This window comes from Haliotis cracherodii, unplaced genomic scaffold (assembly GCF_022045235.1).
Source record: "Haliotis cracherodii isolate W230 unplaced genomic scaffold, xgHalCrac1.p SCAF_14, whole genome shotgun sequence".
NCBI classification, from domain to species: Eukaryota; Metazoa; Mollusca; class Gastropoda; order Lepetellida; family Haliotidae; genus Haliotis; species Haliotis cracherodii.
In genome coordinates, this window is record NW_027266269.1 from 8961092 (window position 1) to 8984519 (window position 23428).

A 23428-nucleotide genomic window follows, 5' to 3' on the forward strand; every position below is an offset into this window, starting at 1 on the left:
CACAACTGATTGGTCAATATGATACTAACGTAATACACATGATCGATATGATACTGAGGCCTGGGTGGTACAAATGTCGGGATCAATATAATACTGAGGTGCTACACAGGGTATGATCAATATTGTACTGAATTGGTGCCCACGACATGATCAAAATGATACTGAGGTAATACCCAGGATATGATCAATGTTCCACTGAGGAGATACACAGGGTATGATCAATATTGTACTGAATTGGTGCCCACGACATGATCAAAATGATACTGAGGTAATACCCAGGATATGATCAATGTTCCACTGAGGTAATACCAAGGATATTATCAATGTTCTACTGAGATGATATACAGGGTATGATCAATATGATACTGAATTGGTGCCCATGACATTATCAAAACGATACTGAATTGATACACATGTCATGATTAATATGATACTAACTGTATCCAACATGTGGGTGGGTACAGTTGGTTTTGGGCACTTAACAACGTTACTCCACATTCATAACAGTGTAAGAATCTACATCGAAACGCAGCTAAATACAATGAACCAAAACTTGCTTCCCTATAGTCGTAAGTTTTCTTGTTTTACTCACTGCCTTAAACAATGCCAGTCAACCGCCCACAGGATTAATCACATTTCTTTATTGAACGGTTCTCAAGTCAATAACATTGGATGGATTGTTTTCTAAATTTCCTGAAACACACTAGACATGTAAAGGTTTAGTCCCTCTGCTTCACACCTCAAACAACATAGATGTAAAATTCATGAACTGCTCAAGAAAATAAGTATTTTCTTAATGGCCATATGTGACTAAGTGAGTTATTTAAGGTCATCATAGACTAAAATGTTGAGTTTGCACCACATATGATAGGGGGTCTGAATATCAGTAGCAACAGTAGCCATCCGTATGTTACTATTCGCATCAAGTTCACTCATTCACTCACTCACTCACTCATCCCGCATATACTTAAGCTAAACAAACTTATAAACATCGACCTGATGACACCAATGACGAAATCAAGTTTAAAAGCACCAAGTGACACACTGCGCTTACTATGTATGGGGGGCGTTCGGGTAGCCTAGTGGTTAAAGTGTTTGCTCGTCACGCCAAAGACTCGGGTTCGATTCCCAACGTGGTTACAATGTGGGAAGCCCATTTCTGGTGTCCCCCGCCATGATACTGCTGGAATATTGCTAAAAGCTGCGTAAAACCATCCTCACTCACTCACTGCTATGTATCGGAAAGGAAAGTTTTTTTGTTTTTTTTGTTGTTTAACGCCGCAGTTAGCAATATCCCAGCTATATGACGGCCATCTCTAAGTAATCGAGTCTGGACCAGACAATCCAGTGATTGACAACATGAGCATCGATCCACGCAATGGGGATCAATGACATGCCTCAAGAAAGTCAGTGAGTCTGACTACCCGATCCCATTAGTTGCCTCTTACGACAAGCATAGTCGCCTTTTCAGGCAGGCATGGGTTGCTGAAGACCTATTCTAGCCCGGATCTTCACGGGCCGGAAAGAAAAGTAGGAGGTTTGTTTAGTTGCACGTACATTCCAAGTTGTGCAAATCTGCTTCATGCATGACACGGTCGTGTTTCAGTCCTCTTACTGAGATATTCCAATTTCACCTTTCTCAAACGCAAACTGCTAATATAATTACCTGAACTAAAAATGCGTGACATGGTTTTTGGAGGAGGGAAGGAATGCCACCCTGTACTATATAACCTTGTACTCATGTAAGCTTATGTCACCCTGCACCAGGCCGCCCTCTCCCTATGTTACCTTGTACCCAGGTTACCCTGTAGTTATGTTACCCCGTACTTATGTTACCTTTACCCTGGTTACCCTGTACTTATGTTACCTTGTACAAATGTTACACTGTACTTATGTTACCTTGTACAAATGTTACACTGTACTTATGTCACCATGTTCCTTCTCACCCTGTAATACGTTACCAAAAACCTTTGTCACCATGTACTACGTTACCTTGTACGCAAGTTACTTTGTCCTATGTTACCTTGTATTTATGTTACCTCGTACTTAAGCTACCTTGTACCAAGGTAACCCTGTATTTATAATACCTTGTATTTATGTTACCTTTACCCATGTTACCCTGTACTTATGTTACCTTGTACTCATGTTACTTTGTATTTATGTTACCTTTACCCATGTTACCCTGTACTTATGTTACCTTGTACTCATGTTACCTTGTATTTATGTTACCTTGTACCCAGGTTGTCCTGTACTTATGTTACCCTGTACTCATATTACCTTGTACTTATGTTACCCTGTACTCATGTTACCTTGTATTTATGTTACCTTGTACTTATGTTACTTTGTACCCAGGTTACCCTGTACTTGTGTTACCTTGTAGATATGTTACCTTGTACTCATGTTACCTTGTATTTATGTTACCTTGTACCCATGTTACGCTGTACTTATGTTACCTTGTACTCATGTTACCTTGTATTTATGTTACCATTACCCAGCTTACTCTGTAATTATATTACCTTGTACTCATGTTACCTTGTACTCATGTTACCTTGTATTTATGTAACCTTTACCCAGGTTACCCTGTACTTATATTACCTTTTACTCATGTTACCTTGTATTTATGTTACCTTGTACCCATGTTACGCTGTACTTATGTTACCTTGTACTCATGTTACCTTGTATTTATGTAACCTTTACCCCGGTTACCCTGTACTTATATTACCTTGTATTCATGTTATCTTGTATTTATGTTACCTTGTACTTATGTTACCTTGTAGATATGTTGCCTTGTACTTATGTTACCTTGTATTTATGTTACCTTGTACTTATGTTACCTTGACAGGTTACCCTGTACTCATATTACCTCGTTCTTATGTTACCTTGTAGATATGTTGCCTTGTACTTATGTTACCTTGTATTTATGTCACCCTGTACTTATGTTACCTTGTACTCATATTACCTTGTACTTATGTTACCCTGTACTCATGTTACCTTGTATTTACGTTACCTTGTACTTAAGTTACTTTGTACCCAGGTTACCCTGTACTTATGTTACCTTGTAGATATGTTGCCTTGTACTCATGTTACCTTGTATTTATGTTACCTTGTACCCATGTTATGCTGTACTTCTGTTACCTTGTATTAATGTTACCTTGTACTCATGGAAACGTCGAGATCACGAACATGTCCCTTTTAGTATTCCATAGTTAAGACTTGTACATGTGTGCTACTTTGGTCATTCATGTTGCTGGAAAATTCCCCTGCACTCCGGCAAATAGTCAACGGTTTAATCAGTGAGACTCAGCTAAAGGGAGTTTATGATATGGCTTTTTTTCTATCAGCCTGTTTTAGGTTTTCCATTGGCCATTTCCCTATGAAAACAAAGGTATGATGCAACTTTGCATGTATGATCCAGTAAGAACCTTTTTTAGCGTACAAGGTCACGTGATGCGAAGACTCTGCAAGCGTATTATTGTACACATGTCACATAAACTATCTTAATCAACCTTTGATACATTTTCAGGATATACAGGTGGAAATTACTACAGTTGGTGCAGCAACTATCCTATGTTTGCCCAATCAGCCTCGGTGTGTAGCCTGCTCTCTTTCAAACCAGAACCAGGCAACCATCCACGGCACAGAATTTAATGATGCCAACACATTTCCTGATTTCAAGAAAGTTCAACACCAGAACGTCCCTTGTGCCGTGTGTCAAATGAAATCTGAGGTCTCAAGTCCCGATGATTCCGGCGAGGAACGAGTGTTACCCCGGGTGGAGGATGACGTACTGGGGCTACCTGATGGCGGGTGACTACAACAGGGCCTCCAGTGAGTACATCTGCGTGGACGAGGACCCTGGTACCACCGAGGGCGGCCACCGACAGACGTTTGGGCAACTGCTGTACATAGTAGAAGGTCGATGTGACACTCTCCCTTGCCCTCCGTACAAGCAGAACGGGGAGCTGACCTGTGTCGTCTGTGCGAAATAAATACGCAGCCCATGCTCTTATTTCGCCAGCTCTTGTGTCATGCCTCTTGCTGCGTTTCATTATCACCTAAACAGGAAAACATCCCTACTCTTGCTTTAATGCAGTATTAGTAATAAGATTGGTTGCGTGTATCCTTGAGCCTGTATCCTACAAGTAGGTGGGGACTGTATCCAACAAGTAGGTTGGGACTGTATCTTACAAGTAGGTGGGGAATGTGTCCTACAAGTAGATGAGGACTGTATCCTACAAGTAGGTGGGGCCTGTATCCTACAAGTAGGTGGGGCCTGTATCCTACAAGTAGGTGGGGCCTGTATCCTACAAGTAGGTGGGGACTGCATCCTACAAGTAGGTGGGGCCTGTGTCCTACAAGTAGGTGGGGCCTGTACCCTACAAGTAAATGGTGACTTTATCCTACAAGAAGGTTGGGACTGTATCCTACAAGTAGGTGGGGCCTGTACCCTACAAGTAGGTGGGGACTGTATCCTACAAGTAGATTAGGAGTGTAACCTACTTGTAGGGGGGTACTATATCTTACAAGTAGGTCGGGACTACACCCTACAAGTAGGTGGGGCCTGTATGCTACAGGTGGGTAGGGCCTGTATCCTACAGGTAGATGTTGTCTGTCCCCTACAAGTAGTTTTGAACTGTCTCCTACAAGTAGGTGGGGACTGTACCTTACAAGTAGTTGGAACTGCATCCTACAAGTAGATGTGGACTGTATCCCACAAGTAGGTAGAGACTGTATCCCACAGGTAGGTTGGCACTTGTCTGACAAGTAAGTGGTGACCGTATCCCACATGCAGGTGGGTGTGGATTCTGCATGTAGGAGGACAGCTGAATATGGCTTAGTATCCAATACTTAATCTCGTCGTATAAGCCGACTACGGAGGGTCGGATTGTCAGGTCCGGTGACGTGTATCGTTTTCCCTTTGCTCGTTGCGCATCCCCGGTCCAAGCGTTACTAGTTATAGACACCTGTTATTTGAACATTACTGACTGCAGGGTTATATGACATTTACTCACTCACTGTTGTCTGATATCTCTAATTGACCATGCAGCATATTGTACTTCTTGGGCGGCGGGTAGGGCACCACCAAAATGATCGCAATGGAATATATGAAGTGACTACGGTCGAAACCGTGGTAGTGTTGGATATAGTTGAACAATGTTAAACAGTTCTAACAAAGTTTGTCAAAAATTATTAAAGAAAACTGTATATTCTATTAGCGAAGCATTGTCTTTACTGTTCATTATATCACTACAATCAAGTATATTTCCATCAGTGTGGAAAAAAGCAAACGTTATGCCATTATTTAAGAAAGGTGATCACACTATCGTTTCTAATTATAGACTGATATCACTCATTAGCTGTTTAGGCAAATTGTTTGAGAGAGTTGTGTTCAAACATGTGTACAATCACTTTCATGAGAACAAATTGTTGTATAAGTACCAATCTGGGTTTCAGGCTGGTCACTCAACTGTCCATCAACTAATAGAGCTTTATCACCAAATTTGTACAGCGTTTGATAACAAAGAAAACTATTGTATTGTATTCTGTGATGTATCAAAAGCCTTTAATCGTGTATGGCACAGTGGGCTTGTGTATAAATTAGAGAGGTATGGTATAAAAGGTCAGTTGTTAAAATTGATTACCCGTCACATAAGTAATCGTAGCCAAAGCTTTTTGGTGAATGGGGAAATATCCAAACCAAGATACATGAAGGCTGGCGTGCCACAGGGTTCCGTGCTTGGTCCTTTACTCTTTATTGTTTATGTAAATTACATTGCTGATATATTAGACTGTATGACAAGATTGTTTGCCGACGATACATCGATTGGCATGTCATCCCATGCTAACAATGGACTGGAACGTTCCTTTAGCACAAATTTAGCAATCTTAAGTGAATCGGCAAAACTTTGGCTGATAACTTACAATCCCGAAAAGATTAAATCTTTTCTATTCTCTAGCAAATACAACAATCGAGGTCTAAAATCATATTTCAACGGAAAAGAAATAAGCTCGGTAAATAGTCAAAAGCACTTGGGTGTTATACTTGAAGCCAGTGACAAATGGTCTTGTCATATAGATACCATAATTAAAGCAACTTTAAAGATGATTTACTCAATGGGAACACTCAAACATCTACTTCACAGAAAAACTATTAACAATATACATAAAATGTTCATAAGACCACACTTTGAATACGCATGTGAGGTTTGAGATGGTTGCACCGAAGGACAAAGTGAGAAATTAGAACAATTACAATTAGAAGCTGCACGCATTGTAACTGGTCTACCTAAATATGCCCCCTGACATTCATTATATTACGAAACCGGTTGGGAACCCTTAGTTGAGCGTAGGAAGAAACATAAACTTTGTCTTTTCTTCAAAATTAATCATAATATGGCCCCTTCCTATCTAACAGATATTCTACCCAAAACCGTTGCTGCAAAACACTCCTTGAATCCTTCTACCCATCGTTTATCCGATTGTGGAACTCTATTCCGTTATCAGATCGAAATTTAACGATTTCTTGTTTTAAAATTTCGTTACAAAAGCACCACACCACGACACCTGCGTACTTTGCATATGGAACATCTCTCTCTCTCTCAGTCTTTTGTCTCCCCTATAGTGCTCTATGCATATACATTGAATTTGAAATTGTGAAAACAATGACGGATATAAGGCCATATGCTGCAGGAATATAACCAAAGTGTGAAGCGTGCATTAACTTTGTTAATCGATGGCAAGGATCAGGGGTGGTGCATGCTGTGTTTTGAAAAACAGATTCATATCAGAATAACCCGTGTATTATCATCAGTGGATGAGTTGAGTTTATGATGGTTTTATCTAGCTGTATCACGGCGCGACAGCTTGTTTTGGAGAGGATATATCGATTTTACTCAGGCCTACAGAATTATTTTGCCAACACCAGCAGTGTGATTGTGCTGTTTGAATCTACCAACGCAGAACTTTGCTCACAGCGTCATATACCCAAATCATGTGCTACCGTATCTTGATCACGATCTGTTGGTCTAGCTAGATGACTGTTCATATGCAAATGATTCAAAACACCTTTCACCAGTGGATTGTTTAACCATCATGTCAGGTCCGGGAACGTATGTGTAACAGATACATGTATCCCGGATCTACCAACTATTGTCGAAAGAAATATAATCCGAGTTGTCGAATCCCAGTACACACAGAGCGCTGTATGTGTAGAGCTGAACTCAACAACCATGCGACTCGAGCTCCTATCTGCAGTTCTGTGCTTTGTGGCAACGGCGTCTGGAGGTAACTACTTTTATACTTACTTATTAATTCAGCATGAATCTTAACCATGTTAATCAGGAGATAAACATACTGCGTTTTCAGTGTAGAGCTAGGTTACCTGTAGATTTAAACCTGCTAAATTGAATTTAGCAGCGTGAGGTTTCAAATGTTTAATTTAGTGCGGTTAAATCTAAAGGTAACCTAGCTCTACATTGAAAACGCAGTATGTTTATCTCCATTCTACTGTGAGTAGATAAAACGCGAACTCTTTGGTGTTAGCTAATATACTGAGTGAAGCAGCATGCGTTGAGTTAAGTGTTTTGAGTGGGTTATCGCTCTGAATTACGGAATCACTGAACAAAATATGGTTCTGTATATACTCAAGCAGTTTGTTTACACCGTAATACTTTATTCGAACATATGACAGGCATTGAAAGCATATAAGTACGGCAACTTGGTAAGCTAACATGAGGTTGGCATCCCTAAAGAAAACAAAGCAAGCTTTGCAAGGGTTTTGTTCTACATTGCACGTCACCATTATGACGTCATATCGCTCATTGTGACGCAAAAAATATGACGTCACAGTCGTATATAGTAAAGCGTCAAAATTCCAAGCTCTCTGTTGTCTCCAAAACGTAAAAACATTCCCTTTGTTGATTTCTATCGTGTTTTCCTGCACGAAATGTATTGCCACACATCCTTTGAATATTGTAGTAACCGCATCTGTGCATTTTGTAACCAGTAATTATAGATATAATTATTAAAATATGCCTTCCGACAATGACTGAAAATAGTACTACTCTATGAATATAAGCTTCCACGGTAATGCGGCCGTCAAACCAGCTGTTTCAATCAGAGGGGGGTTTATTGTGATTTGATAGCCAATCATAATCGAGGAAATTCCACTTTCATGGTAGAATCCTCGATATCCATGACATGCACGCCAACCACGTTCAGTGTATTAGCCATACGCTACGCTGCCAGACTATTTAACGCAGACCATTGTTAAGAATGACGTCTCTGACATATCTGACATCCAGAATACATGCAATTTGAAAAGGTTGAATACACCTTTCAAGCAAACTCTTGCGGGTGCTACTAGCAGAGGACAGGCGAGATTACCCTTTTAGCGGACACCTTGTGTCATCATTGATTTTCAGATATCTTTTGTTATAATTTTAAACATTAGTTTGCCTCTGGCGTTGACGTTTTATATCACATTCGAAAATCGGCTGTGACTTAAAAACAGCCAAAGAGAAACGTCAGAGAAAGGTGTGCTTACTGAGTTTGTTGCGCTACATGATACCGTAACCGACTTAAAATGACGTCAACGTAGGACGAACATGGCGGAGGAAAGGCAACAGCGTCATGACGTCAGTCCATTATGACATAACTTTCAATATGTACTTTACTGCAGGATAAAGTAGTGTCGGCACCTTTGATCATTTAGCAAAACATCTTAGAAATGTCATTAATGTTGAAGTGCTCAGAACGTTTTTTTTATTGTAGTTCAGTTTTAACGCTGCACGGCATTGGACACATTTTTCAAAACCAATGGGGATGTTGTTGAGGCGTACCTCTTGTATCATGTATCACTTTGTTATTAAGTTAGTTAAAAGCATATGAGTTTCTTTTCAAACAATATTCTGCATTGGATATGTGATTTGCTATGTTATCTGTTAGCAGGGTGTCCGTTGGGCTTTCATCTTCACAGACGGTCCTGCTACTGGTTCTCAAACGTGAAAAGTTCATTTCCAGAGGCAGCTGTAAGTCGTTTTGGTAATCTGTGAATTCTGATCACCTCTAAATATACGCTTGAAGAAAACATGTCCTGTGGGCAAAGAGAAAGTGTACCCCACTGGACTTGAAATCACCTCAAGTAATGGATCTTGACATGGATCATTACAGAGTGGATTAGAATGTGTCCAGCCTCTAGCCAAGATCAAGCTCCAACCTGATCCCATTTAACTGTTTCAGGTCATAAGAAAACAGTTTTCAATGACTGATAACACATTTTTAACGCTTCCTACATACTTACCAAGATCCTGTCAAATGTGTGTGTCATTGAACATGTTATCAGTATGACTCAGACTGTACTTCCAGACTGGTGCAATGTCTTCACTTATGCTTCCAATTTGATTTGTATTGGCAGCTTATGGCTGAAATTGAAGGTCGCGCTTTTTATGGTTATATAACTACAATGGTCTTAACTAATGGCATGTGATAAACTTTTCAAGTTGTACTGTGAAATTTGATTTATGTCTAAAGGCCGTTCCACTCAAGGCTTACTTTCCAAAACTTTATTGAACATAAGGTGCAAATAATATTTACTTAAGGTAGTAATAAGCATCAGACATTTTACTGTAGTGATGTACTGCATTACAAAACATCAATGGCGTCAGAGACGATTTTAGAAATGGCAAATGTGTTTATGATGAATACTACCAGTAGGGAATGAAATGCTCCTGTTTTGCATGTATGCGAACACCTTTTCTTACTAATTGAATGGTGAAATTTATTTTTCAGGCCTACTGTCGTTACTTGGAGAGTCACCTTGTGGTTATATCAAGCGCAGATGAAGGTTCGTTTATCAGAGGATACGCTATCCGTCGTGGTAAAGGTTAGACTTGAATTTTACTTTTGTTTTCATTGCATTTACTTAAACTGCGGGTGTTTGTGTATTTTGGCGCAGGCGAAAATGAAAACTTGAATACTGTCTATTGTAATAAATGTCCATCCGCCTGTTGACCATGCCTGTTTGTTTGTTTACTACCATTTAGGGTGCTTGTGGAGAGTCCTGGTCCTCATCTCACCTTTACCTCATACTCCTCACCATGTTCAAATTGACAGACCTGAAACATGGCTTCCTATAACTCCTGAGATATGATACGGCATAGTATGGCTTCTGGAAAACGTGGCACCCAAGATCGTCCCGGATACGTTAAATTAGAAATGTCAACAGAGATGTGGAGGAGCATCACCATCTTGAAAGATTCTGAAAGAGATTCCCAAGTATTTGCACTGTGTTCTTGCAGTAGCAGATCACTCAGGAATCATCACCTTTTATGGCAATGTCTGCACTAAACGCCAAGACGTCAGCACCATAGAAATGCACCGATATTGCATTTGACGTCATGTCAGTGTTGGACGACTGTGTGGATGTCGAGAGCAAACGGCAGCAAGATGCAACCTGCTTCTCATGGTGGTAATACCATTGAGGACGTTTGTGTCTTCAAATTATTCATCTCTTAAATAACGTGACGTAAGAAACCAGTTACAAAGGACACGGCACCTATCACTCCTCTGTGTCTGGACTTTTGAGTATACGCAAGAGCATTCTTTGGTGCTGCTGCCAGAATTTTGGTACAATACTTATCCTCTTTCATTTTTTTCTTTTTAAAAAAAAAAAAGTGGTGGCGTTGGAGGGAGGAGGGTAAGGCTGACTGTGCACTCTGTAAGACTGTGTGTACACCTTTGTAAGACTGACTGTACATCCCTGTAAGACTGACTGTACACCCCTTAAGAGTGACTGTATACCCATGTAATATTGACTATACAACCATGTAAGACTTACTGTACACCCTGTAAGATTGACTCTTTGTCTCTTGATTGATCCATTAGGGTGTCAAACCGAGGGTAGAGGCTGAGTTGAGATGTCGTCAACGCTGTCTGTCATGTCTGTGCACATGCTCGTTGTAAAAGTAAAGATAAAAGAGAAAGACCATGCTTGAAAAATTCGTTGCCTTGTGTCAGTCACTCAGAACTCATGATAGAAGTCTTATCACATCGCCAGTGACATGTACGACGTCATTGAGTCCACATAGTGTTCAGAATGTGGGAGGCAGTTCACTAGACATGATAATATGGAGAGACATAGGAGACGGTTCCATAAACCTCTAGCAACCTCAACAGGACAACACCTCTCCTCCGGGAAGCTACCCTCCTCCACCACCACCGCCGCTGATGGCGTCACATGGTGGTGATGATGATGATCATCATGATCATGATAATGATGAAGAGGTTGTGAACTCTCCTTTGACCCTACGCCGTCATTTTACGATGTTCATTGCGGGACCCACAGGATCAGGAAAAAGTTACTTTGTGAAATCATGTATGGAGCAGATGCATCGCCCCGAGGTGTTGGATACACTACCCCATCGCACCGTGTGGGTGTACAGCGAATGGCAACCGCTTCATCATGAGTTGAAAGAGATGGCAGACTGCTTAGGGGTCGCTCTTGAGTTTGTGCAGAGCATGAAAGAAGCGGATCATGCCTTGCCAGAAAAAGGAGTGGCCCCGCATTGGTTGGTCATAGATGATTTGCTGGGCAATACTACAAAAGAAGAAGAAACGGAAGTGCTGCGATGGTTCCCCAAGAAAACACATCCGTGCTGTACCTCACTCAGAACTTGTTTGCCCAATAGTCGCAACATCGTACCATCAGTCTGAATGCTCACTACATGGTTTCTCTTTAAAAATCCGCGAGATGCATCGCAGATCGACAGTCTGGCTCGCCAGGTGTTTCCAGGCAAAGTTCCTTTTCTGCGTTAAGCCTATGAAGACGCCACCCGAGAGCCTTACACTTACCCATTCTTGGACTTGAAGCCCACCACGTTGCAAGTCCATTTCCTACGCGCCTGCCTGTTTTCGAGATTCGAAATGCCCCTCGTGTATGTGCCGAACCTATGAGATGGAGAAACTTTCATAAAAGCAGGCGAACCCCCAGACCTTCCTTCAGCTGAGTCACAGTCATCATGGGGCAAAGACGGTCTATGAATGCCATGCCACCATCCCAAGTTGTCCCCGATACCGAAGGGGTGTCTGAAAAGGCGAGAGAAGAAGCGAGAAAACACACACTCTTTATGGACGACACACTCTTTATGAATGACACATGACGACACCTTTTCCTTCTTACACATTGTGTCATCCTTCTCATTCTAACTATGATTCATTTCAGGAACGCCTCTAATCCTGTGACTTTTGTTTCGTTGTGTCGGTTCATGTGAGCGGGGGATTAAAAAGTAGAACAAACATAAGTGTTGTGTTGTCTTTTTAGGACGGAGAAATCAGCATGCACAACCCAGAGAAAAACAAAAACAAAACAAGATCGACATCTGACCACTTCCTGCATTCCTATACCACGTCCATGTCTGTGCATGTCGATTCACCTTTAGAATTCAGGCATCCGTTCCACAACATGATCATAGTGCTAAGGTGATCGCCACTCACCTACTGTAACTTAGACGAACGACTGTCATTGCGCTACAATACGATCGCCTTGTGGAACATGACCTTGCACCTCAAAGTTTACAATCACGTCATAATACCCGATGATGTCATTTGTGGAATTGTGTTGCAAGATCCTTCGCCGATGTGACGTCAACCTAGCAACAAAGTTGCTTGGTCATCGACTGTGTATATGCTCGTCTCAGTGAACTATCACCGCCACATGCAATCGACACACACCCTGCACACCCTCCTCTTCCCTCCTGCCCCCTCTTCCCTCGCTCCCTCCCTCCTCCTCCTCCCTCCTCCTCCCTCCTCCCTCCACCACCACCACTGTTTTTTTTGAGGATTTTACATGAGCTTCTTAAGGCCTCCTCCCCGGAACCGGAAGTGTCACCATCTTAGATGTGCGCTCACCACTGGAACCGGAAGTGACGTCATCGTACTACCAGAGTTATCTCCCCCTTGGGGCCACCAACTACTTATGGGTCACCCTTCAATTAGTAGAGTTAAGTAAAGCTGGACACGTTTCAGATGTTTAGAGTTTTCCAGGTTTGGTAATTCATTTCCACTAGCAGTGCCAGGTGATCTTACAGATAACAATAAAGTGACTGGATGGTACTACTACTTGTTGCATTATGTTGACAATTAAAATCTTATTAGAATGTAACAAATGTGCAGATTAACCTGGAATAGGGTATAATGGGAACAGGTTTGCCCTCTCGAGTTATCAATTATTTGTATATTTTTGTTGTCACTTTACATCTCGTCGACACAATTGGAGCCATACAGAATTGAAGATGACGTTTTTAAGCACCTAACTGAAAGTCACGTGTGCCTATGTGCATGTTTGTCCGCCGTGTGTTGTGCGTGGTATTACTCTTTTTTAGAGTAACCATGGCAACACATTAGAAAAATTATTTTTTGCCTTTGCTCGACCATGTTCAAAGTGTAATGAAAGTTGGTATTTGTGTCTTTAGCAGGGGGACTCAGCATATAGGTTTCACTTTGCGCTTCGTCAGTACCGAAAAATGAAACTCTTATGGCAGTTTCTTATCCATTTTCTAATTTGAAATTTGATCCGTGTATAGTCAGTGAGTGAACATATCTGTTGTTTTTGTGCGATATTTAAAACTTTGAGCTTCATCATTTGCATTCAGACAATGCTCTCAGTACACCTCAAATGCATTATCTGCTCAGAAACCAAAGGACCAACGAAGCTGAGAAACCTGAATTGATTCAAGACATTCCATTCTGATTTGAGAAAATCTATTTCATTTCCGTACTCAGTCATGGTTATACAAAATGTAACGAAATTTAGTACTTGTCTTCTTGTACTTCTGTTTCCTACAATACTTTAAATTTTGACTTTTAACCAGGCTTTCAAATTATCCCAATGGCTCTTTTAAACTTCTCCTCTGATATTGCCAGATTGAGGGAGATGACGTAAATATCTCCTTATCTCCTTCATATCCTGTTCAAATCATAAGAGTATATTATGTATTTAGAAAACAATTAAATATCAATTCTGACATCAACTCAGTTACGTGGATGTCTTTGCTCACACTATATGCTGTTTACTACATATCAAGGTGAGCTTCAGTGCGGTGGCACTATTTATCAAAATTCCTTTGTATTCTCGAACTCAAATCATCTCTTTGGAAAATAACTCAAATTTATCTCAACATACACATATGTTGTATCAAAAGCACTTCAAAAGTCACTATGTTAGAAAGAATGGTCGTAGAAAACTAACAATGGGTTATACATAATGAGGTGGCAATGTCTTTTTACTGTTGCAATGGTGTCAGTTTAGAGGGTATTTGATGTGAAACTACTCCGCCAAACATATTTTGTGGTATCCTAGTATATACTGAATGGCCTCAGCCTGTCTCTTTTCGCAGCTCCCAGCTACTGGCTTGGTGCTACTGATCTGAACATAGAGGGAAGATGGCTGTGGGAAGGACAACGTCGTATGGGGTACACACACTGGTATGCCGGACAGCCTGATAATTGGGGAGGTGCCGAACACTGTCTGGAGATAAGAAAGTCCCTCCGAAACTATCTCTGGAATGATTATGAATGTGATCAAACATCGCATTTTATTTGTGAAAAGGAACTTTAATGTGTTTCTTTTCCACAAATGACATACAAACAGACATGTACCGCTGTACCAAATAAAGCTTCGGAGTAGCATCCTATTATTGTTGTTTTTATTGAGACATTAGTGTACCTAAGACACGTTTGACCTTTGAAAAATACATTGTGCCATAAAAAAGAATAGAACATCAGAATCGTTTGGAAGGCTTGTCAACCGAAAAGGAGCTTTTATCCGCACAAGTGAGTGAGTGAGTGAGTGAGTGAGTGAGGTGGGTTTAACGCCACTTTTAACACTATTCCAGTTATATCACGGCGTGTCAGCTTAATGTGGGAGGAAAGCCCGAAGTGATGCAGACGTTTACCACTTTGGTGAAACCCACGAGCACGGGTATGGTGCTGAGAAACCTATAAAACTAATCGGGGCGAACTGGGATTCAAACCCACAATCATAGGTTTCTGGCGTGCCAAAGGGACGCAAATCTGCATACTAGACATTTCCCAAATACAGACCACTCGGTTTCCAACAAGTGTTTCGTTTAGGATACCCCCAAAATTAAGATATCTGTATTTCATGTTCGAGAACCCTCAAAGATCTCAGACAATGCAACCTCTTTATTAATGTTTTGCTTTTGTTCACATAGAAGACAATGTTATTTGGATATAAGGTGATATTTTAAACAGCATTTTGGTAAGCGTTTGTTTCTGGTTTAGTTGACGGGAAGCAACTCTGTGTGTAGTAAATTGATTCCAAATGCCTAAAGTTCCTTTGTCAACTCTAATACGCTGTCGTCATGCCGGTTAGATTTACTTGCATCTGTGTGCACAACACATTTTGTCTGTGTGGTGTACTTTAAATACAACTCATAAATATTGAGGTTCATTATAGCAGAATGAAATTTTGAGAAGACTTCCAAACATGAACTCTTAGCAGATGGATTTTATATACGCTTCATACACTCACGAAACTATATCATAAATCATCTTGTTAATTTGCTGTGGACACCCTGCGGATGTCGAGATATATATTTACTAATAGCTAAGGAAACCAATGAAAAAGAGACTGTGTACAAATTAACATTCAGGAAGACAGAAAGGTGAATATTACAGATTCCACAAAACAACTATAGAAAAGTAAAACATTTATTTACCTAGACAACTGTATGAACTAACATCAGAAGGATGAAGTGATGGCATTAAAACTAAAGCATGCATGTACCTTGACAACTGTATGAACAAACATCAGGCGGATTTAGACAACCGTATCAACTAACATTAGAAGATTGTAATACGTATATTGAACACAAAGGACATTATGATTACTTGATTCAGGACCTTACTTTTGAATGTGAAGTTCAAAAAGTCCTGCACGAATTGTTTTATACAATATATAAAATGAGGATATTCTGCAAAAAAACACATCAGGTTTATGAGTACATATGTAAATTGAATTTCTATTTATCATCTGTAAATCAATCTGATACTTTACAACCAAAAGAGACTATATTTGTACAGGAATTGCCACACGTCTCCCTCAATACATTCCAGAGATCCGGCGTTAACACAAACTCACAGAAACACCCTGAGACATAATTATATTGTTAAAGCCCTGCGCATTATTCTGAGTCAGACTGTCCCAACTGACCAATCACAATTGAAAACACTTGTTTTGTCTCGTAGTTCGTTTCCCGCTGGCTGCACTCTGCAAGGCGGCTTTGATGTGTCATCAGATGACACAATGTGATGTGAAGGGATTGAGACGAAAACATGTCCTGCTTGTCGGCATTGCACAAACGTTGCGACACAAAGGCTGAAATAGCTAATTTTTATTTTGTTACATTCATTTTGATAAAAATATATTCCGTATTTCTTTTCCTGAAGATACCCAATACCAAGTTTGTTTTCTCAGACTCAATGGAAAGTTGAAAGATCAATATGAGTGGAAAAATACATTAATACACCTGTATACATATACTATCTAGGATCCGTGGTTTGATCTTATAGGAAGGGCTTGATCTTGGGCCTTGTGTAGATCTTGACCTCTGAAAACAATACTGGAAGGTGGTTATCAGCAAAATTGTCATCTGCATAAAGTACCCATGAATAGTTACAAAATACATCTGTATAACCTCAGGTTGTTATATTTCATAATTAATTATAATGCAAGAGGTACAGGGAACAAGGTTTTGACATGTTTCACATCATGACATACATATATATATATATATATATATATATATATATATATATATATATATATATATATATATATATATATTCATAGAGTATGGGCTTGAATTAAAGGCGATGTTATATTCACATATAACAGTGTTGGGTTTGACTCCCTTGACCACCGAGTGCCGGAAGGTACCAATGAGTACAAGAAGGTGCAGTTATATGGTTCTGAAAATCTACACAATGACCTATCAGGCATGAAGGCTCAGTGGTGGAAATATATTTGAATGTTGGCATTGAGGAATTGTTTTTGTCCCACGATAATGAATTTCCGTTTACAGCGTTACTGTTACATTTCACATTAACGTGTGAGACCTCCATCACGTCGTGCTTAGCTCTCGCATTAGTGCTGACACTAAAATGATGCTTAAAGTAGCATTAAACACAACTCATCACTCATTTACTTGTCTTAATAAACGTGCTTACCCTGGAGCCCTTGACATCAGAAGTTCGTTTTCTTCGATTCTTTCTTGTCACATCCTTTAATTATGATAAAACAGGAGGTTATTAATGCAAATGCCACTTGAGGCACTGATGTGTCTGATTCATGTATGACTGATTAATTATATTCTGCTAAAGCTTGTCTGTCACTAATATTTAACGCCACACTCAGCAATATTCCAACTGATCTGCAGCAAACGATGGTTGATGGTGATTTTGTAGCTAAAAAGGTGTATAAAGTTATCTCGTAATTTCCCCTTCAGATGTCATGTCATGCAGCTGTAATGTGTTCATGCAGTGTGTGTCATCAATAGGTACACTAGAAACTTGATGAGTTTCAGAACATTTGAATATGTGTATGTAAAATGATCAAGAACAATTAGAGGAACGCCTACCGTTTGAGTAGCACTGTGTGTGGTCTTCACCTTCACGATGTCCAATGGAGTTGTCTGTAGTGAGGTGTGTGCCTTCAGAACGGGAATGTCTGTGAAAGATAAGGGGAAATCTGTAAAGTCATCTCTAATTTTGACTGGAGCGTATAATATATTCACAACCAGTTTATGGAATCCTACTGCATATAATGATCTTATTTTTGGTTTATAAAAATACTTAATTAAATAAAGTTTATTAATCACAGAATGAAAAGACAACATTTTTGTCAACGGCATTGATGAATTGTTGTTTCGCTCAGCATCATTAATAGTGAGTGAGTATTGCGTTTAGTAATATTCCAGCAATGACACCAGAAATGGGCTTCAAGGAATGAACATTTTGTGGGACTAGAGTGACGTGACTCACTTCAGATGTGATCATTGATGACTTTGATGTATCAAATGGATCGGCAATAAACTACGATTTGAGTAAAAGCAAGGAACATTTGGTCCACATGAACTGTGGATAGAAAATGAAAGAAAAGTGGCATCTTTGTAGGTTTCTTACATTCTTGAATCTGGAAAGTTGACATCACGGACTTGTTGCAGTTTATATGAGGTTTCCTCCCGAAGAGCATTCACCATTTCCACTTTACTGCGAGGATATTTTCTTCCTCTGTTTTCTTCCCGCTGAATCAAAGTTGAAATTAGACAACAATCACATGCACCTTGTCTCTCGGTGCTTACATTTATAGCCAGTGGTCAGATGACCTTGGCAGTAAAGTCGACGATGGATAAAAGGTACATAATGTTAACATACCTGTGAAAGTCTCTTTTTCATATTGCCTGCAATGTCCCCAACATTAGTGTCTCCTGTCATGAACGTTCTGCAAAACAAAATAAGTGTTGAAATCATCATATACATATAGTTTTTGATGCGCTCATAGAACCATTTCTCTGTGAGAAGTGGTTAACTTTACATATTTTTAACCACTCACATAGATATATAATCTCATGGTAATGAGCATTACCCTTAGCTGCCAAACGTTACACAAGGATGGTCACAAATTTGTTTCTAAATTAGCTCATTTTAATAGGTAAAAGTTGTCATTTAGCTGTTATGGGGAATAAAACACACTTATGCCCTGGAATTTGCTGTTCAGAAGTGCCTCTGCTTGTTCAATGCCCCTGTAACTTTCTTTTTTGTCAAAGTATTTGGGATATACAATGTAACTGAAATAGTGTTCAAAACAACATAATTCAGAACTCACTCACTCACTCACCCATGTCTGGTGCCACCCGCCGTGATATTGCTGGAATATTGCTAAAAGCGGCGTAAAACCATACTCACTCACTCACTCACTCACTCTCATGGTCACCTTGACAATTGCTGGCAGGGTTTCTTTTGCTGGATGATTTCTTCTTCACTACGATCCTGCATTTGTTCAATGGTTTGGGAGATCCACAGTTTCTCATCGCCTTTCCCACATTTGTCTAGAGTTATTTGCGAAGAGACTTGACACCTGAGATGTTCCAGCTCAATGCTTTTCTCCTCAGAGCGATCCTGCATTCGTTCAATAGTTTCGATACGCTCATAAAACTGTTCTTTTGTGTGGAGCCACAGTTCTACATCGTCCTTCTCACCAGGGACCAGCTGTCTTGTTCCAACAGCAACGATGAAGCCATTGAGCACGTTCTCGCATTTGTCTCGGGTCATTTTCAATGAGAAGTGGTTATTGTATGCGCGGGCCTTCTTCTCCATGGACATCAAATCTTTATGAAATGTGTCACCACTGGCAAGATCATCATCGTCAAGAAGTCCGTATATGCAGCTGATATGTTCATCTGTAAATTGTCGAATCCTCATTGTAACCTTCCTCGTCAGTTGCAGGATGTACTTCTGCTTCTCTCCCCCATTGTCATCTTTGCTTTTGACAACACAAAGAAGTGTCACTGCTTGACTTGAAGAAACATACAGGGCTTCAAACAGAAGATCGTTAGGTATCTTAACGTCAGAGACTGTCTCTGTATTCAGTAGTTCTGAAAGCGAGTTAGTCATGTACAATAAACCCGTTTTATCTCCTTGATTCTTGAATGTTGTTTCCAGTCTTTGTCTCAGAAGTCCCTTTGATTCTTGGTGAAGAGGTGTTTCGTCATTCCAAACAGTAAGCCCTGAAAAAAATTAGTAATGACAGAAATCATCTTTTAAAATCATGTTGCATATACATGATAGTATACAAATATTTGGATGGCCAATGTCTTTGATTATTTCAAACTTATGGCTGGAAAACATCTCTCTAGCTTCATATGATGTTTTGTTTGTTGTTGTTTGACGACATATTACACAACTGAACAAAATAAGTTGGGGATCAGGAATATTTTGGGGGATTATTTTTGTAATGAAGACTGAGCACGCAATTTCATAAAAATATCACACAAAATAAACATGATCCCTAACTTGTTTTTTTAGTATAGATGGAAACGGACCTGTATTGAGGAAATTGTCCCGAATCCTTCTGAAGGAATCATCTTTTTGTCTCAGGATCGGAAGGAAAGGATCATTGCTGGGCCAGGTTTGAGCATTCTGCGTCCTCCGACTCACGTCTGAAGCAACAGTCAAATATGCAGCTGCTGAACATTAGTTAATGATACATGTGGTTCAAATATCTAAAGGAATAAATACACAAAGCTTTTATGATAAATATATGTGTACCGATCATGGGTACCTTTTATTTCTTAACATAGTTTTGAACACTGATACTGTTTGGACGTAAGTGTTTCTTCTTTTGCCTGATGGTCGGTGAGTTAGCCTAATGGTTAAAGCGTTCCCTTGTCACGTCAAAGATCCAGGTTCGATTCCCACTTGGGTACAATGTGTGAAGCCCATTTCAGATGTCCCCCGCAGTGATATTGCAGGAATACTGCTAAAAGAGATGTAAAACCCAACTCACAAACTAACTCTTTGATATAACAAATACCATATAGGAATATATTATACACACACAGCGCCAGCATATAAATTGGCAATGTTTTCTTAACAACGGTACTTACCGTCCATTTCGGAACTTTTGTTGCCAGGTATCAAAACTGAGTTTCTGTATCTTGCCATGTTTCGTTATGCTATAGGATTCTGGACCTGCGTCATAGAAAACACAGCCACTCAAGTATCCAACTGCGATCTCTAATATGAATTTTCCTGGTCGTATTCCATAAAAAAGAATATTCCATAGTAATTCTCTTTGCACTCCCGGAGGTTTGGGGGAAATCACAATTTCATCCTTAATTAGTTTTTTTAGACTTGTTTTCAAGTTCCTAAATTCATCAGGGGAAGGCCAGTCGAAGCCAGTCCGATCTATTGTCATGCGATTATATGTATTTCCTCTTGTTATTTGTACTTCTTCCAGGCGTTCGTCGATCCCAAATACGACTGAACCACCTTCAGGCAGCTTTGTTAAGGATGTTATATATTTCTTCAATTTGAGGTCATTCCAGAGGTACGAAGCAATCAGCTGTCTTGTTTCCAACTTCTTAAATTGTAAGCATCTACTTTCTTGAAAACATGATGCATTTGCTCTACCATTTATGCGTCCTTCCTCAAAGTGAGCGTCACCAGAGTTGAGTAAATCCCGAATCACACTTTGAGGTGTGGGCTTAATGCTGAAATCAGTATTTACTGAGGTATTGTAATCAGCTGTGCAAACAATGGATGTAGAATCAACCTTCAATGCCACAAATTCATGTGCATTTCTATGTTTAGGTTCATTTTTATTTTCATTTAACCAATCTTTTTTATAAACATTAGCAAATTGCTCTTTTTCATGAAGAAGTGCTTCCAATATTGGATCAATGTATTCATTCAGAAAGTGCAAAGACCTGTCATCCCTGGCAATTCGCTGGATATGTATAAACAGAACACCACCTGTTGTGTTTCGTAAAGCTGAAATCTTTCTGCGAAGTTCTTTAGTTTTGGGTTTTCTCTTTTCTTGTTGTTTCTTGTTATTAACCACAGTTACATCTACATCCAGACTTAAGCGATTGTTCTCCGTAAAATGTGTATTCTCTATCACTCGTTTGCAGTCACTGCATCCTCCTGAAAACAACATGTATATTGTTCACTCATTGTAAAATCGATATTATTTTTCCTGCTCTTTTGGAAATCCATGTGAAAACAATGTACACTTCTTTCCTTAATGTCCCAATTACAGAAATATCATGTTCGATAACATTATAACAGCTGGAAGTACATGTACTATGCAAAGTATTCTCTATGGCTATGAATTGCCAGCTGAAAGTCCCAATAATGTATGTATGCATGTGCGTGCGTGCGTGCGTGCGTGCGTGCGTGCGTGCGTGCGTGCGTGCGTGCGTGCGTGCGTGCGTGCGTGCGTGCGTGCGTGCGTGCGTGCGTGCGTGTCTGTATCTGTATATATATCAAATATATCAACACGAGTTGATAAAGTTGAAAAATTCCGTGGCTTGCTGGAGTGTGTAAATACATTATGACGTCACAGTTGTAATTTATGACGTCATCATAAGTATGACGTCATTATATGTCATTGTCAGTTACACTGAAGAGCTGGACTAACGTGGACTTTATTATTTTATTATATATATATGTGTGTGTGTGTGTGTGTGTGTGTGTGTGTGTGTGTGTGTGTGTTGATACTCAATGTCTCCCCTACCCCTAGTGTCACCACGACATCTACCCCCGCCCACCCCCAACCCCTCGTCTCACCACTTCATCTTCCCCATACCCTTGCCTCCCCAATGCATTTTCCCTGACCTCATCAATGGATCTTCCCCTACCCCTATAGAAAGAAAATACCTTCATTTTCCATGTCCCGAGTCTGTGTTTCATTTTACTGGGTGGTGGCTTGCGTGCGTCATCTGAAAGAAAAGTGACACTGGCTTTAACAACCAACCGATATAGTTCAAGTGCGTTACAGCAGACCACGGTTTAATGCATCAGCTTGAAATTGAATAAGATATATATCTTTTGCTGCCACAGTGCATCACTGTACATTTCTAGCTCTACATATGGTTTGGTTAATGTTTTACTGGATGATTGCATTCTGGGGGAAGTAAGACGGGGAAATTCACGAATGTGTAGAGTGACTTGGATTTGAATCAAATCAAACTATATTGAGACAACTGTTGGCAATATGACGATACACCCCCCTACCCTACCACGAGCCTTACAATACATCTTCCCCCATCCCTCGCCTAAATAACTCACCGCCGTCTACCACTACCCTCACCACTACATCCTCCCCTACCACTCGCCCCTCACAATCTCCCCAATCTTAACTTAATCTAACACACACACACACACACACACACACACACACACACACACCCCACACACCCACCCTACCACTACCCCTACCACACTACATCTTCCCCTACCGCTCACTACTACATTATCCCCAATCCTAGTTCTAGCAATACTTCTACCTCACCCTACCCTCACCTCTATTTCTTTCCCACCCCTATCCTCATCACATCATCCACCTTAATAATACATCTCCTTCTCCGTTTCTCACCATTACACCTTCCTTAACCACTAACCTTTACCAACACATTTTTCTCTCCCTACCCACACTACTATTTCGTTCCCACCCCTATCCTCATCCTTAAAAATACAGACTTAATAATAGATATGCCCCTCCCCCTACCTCACCATTACATCTTCACCACCCGTACCTCAACATTACATCTTCATCACCCTAAACTCACCACTACATCTTCACCACCCGTATCTCATCACTCCATCTTCACTATGCACTCGTAAAGAG

General features: G+C 40.2%; 1 protein-coding gene and 2 pseudogenes across 3 annotated transcripts; 2 read left to right on the forward strand and 1 right to left on the reverse strand.

The window, feature by feature from the left end:
• Positions 1 to 3519: 3519 nt before the first annotated feature.
• LOC139460203 (uncharacterized) lies at positions 3520 to 3989 on the forward strand (annotated as a pseudogene).
• Positions 3990 to 7132: 3143 nt separating this feature from the next.
• Positions 7133 to 14685, forward strand: LOC139460520 (perlucin-like). 3 transcript variants are annotated; one of them, XM_071241992.1, is made up of 4 exons: positions 7133 to 7284; positions 8950 to 9029; positions 9790 to 9883; positions 14394 to 14685. In XM_071241992.1, exons 1-4 carry the CDS (start codon positions 7230 to 7232, stop codon positions 14612 to 14614), a joined length of 450 nt encoding a protein of 149 aa, XP_071098093.1. In that variant the 5' UTR covers positions 7133 to 7229; the 3' UTR covers positions 14615 to 14685. The 3 variants fall into 3 exon arrangements, with proteins under 3 accessions (XP_071098093.1, XP_071098092.1, XP_071098091.1); XM_071241991.1 differs by having other exon boundaries at positions 7137 to 7284; positions 8947 to 9029; XM_071241990.1 differs by lacking the exon at positions 7133 to 7284 and having other exon boundaries at positions 8886 to 9029.
• A 1280-nt stretch (positions 14686 to 15965) lies between these two features.
• Positions 15966 to 20742, reverse strand: LOC139460204 (uncharacterized; annotated as a pseudogene).
• Positions 20743 to 23428: the final 2686 nt, after the last annotated feature.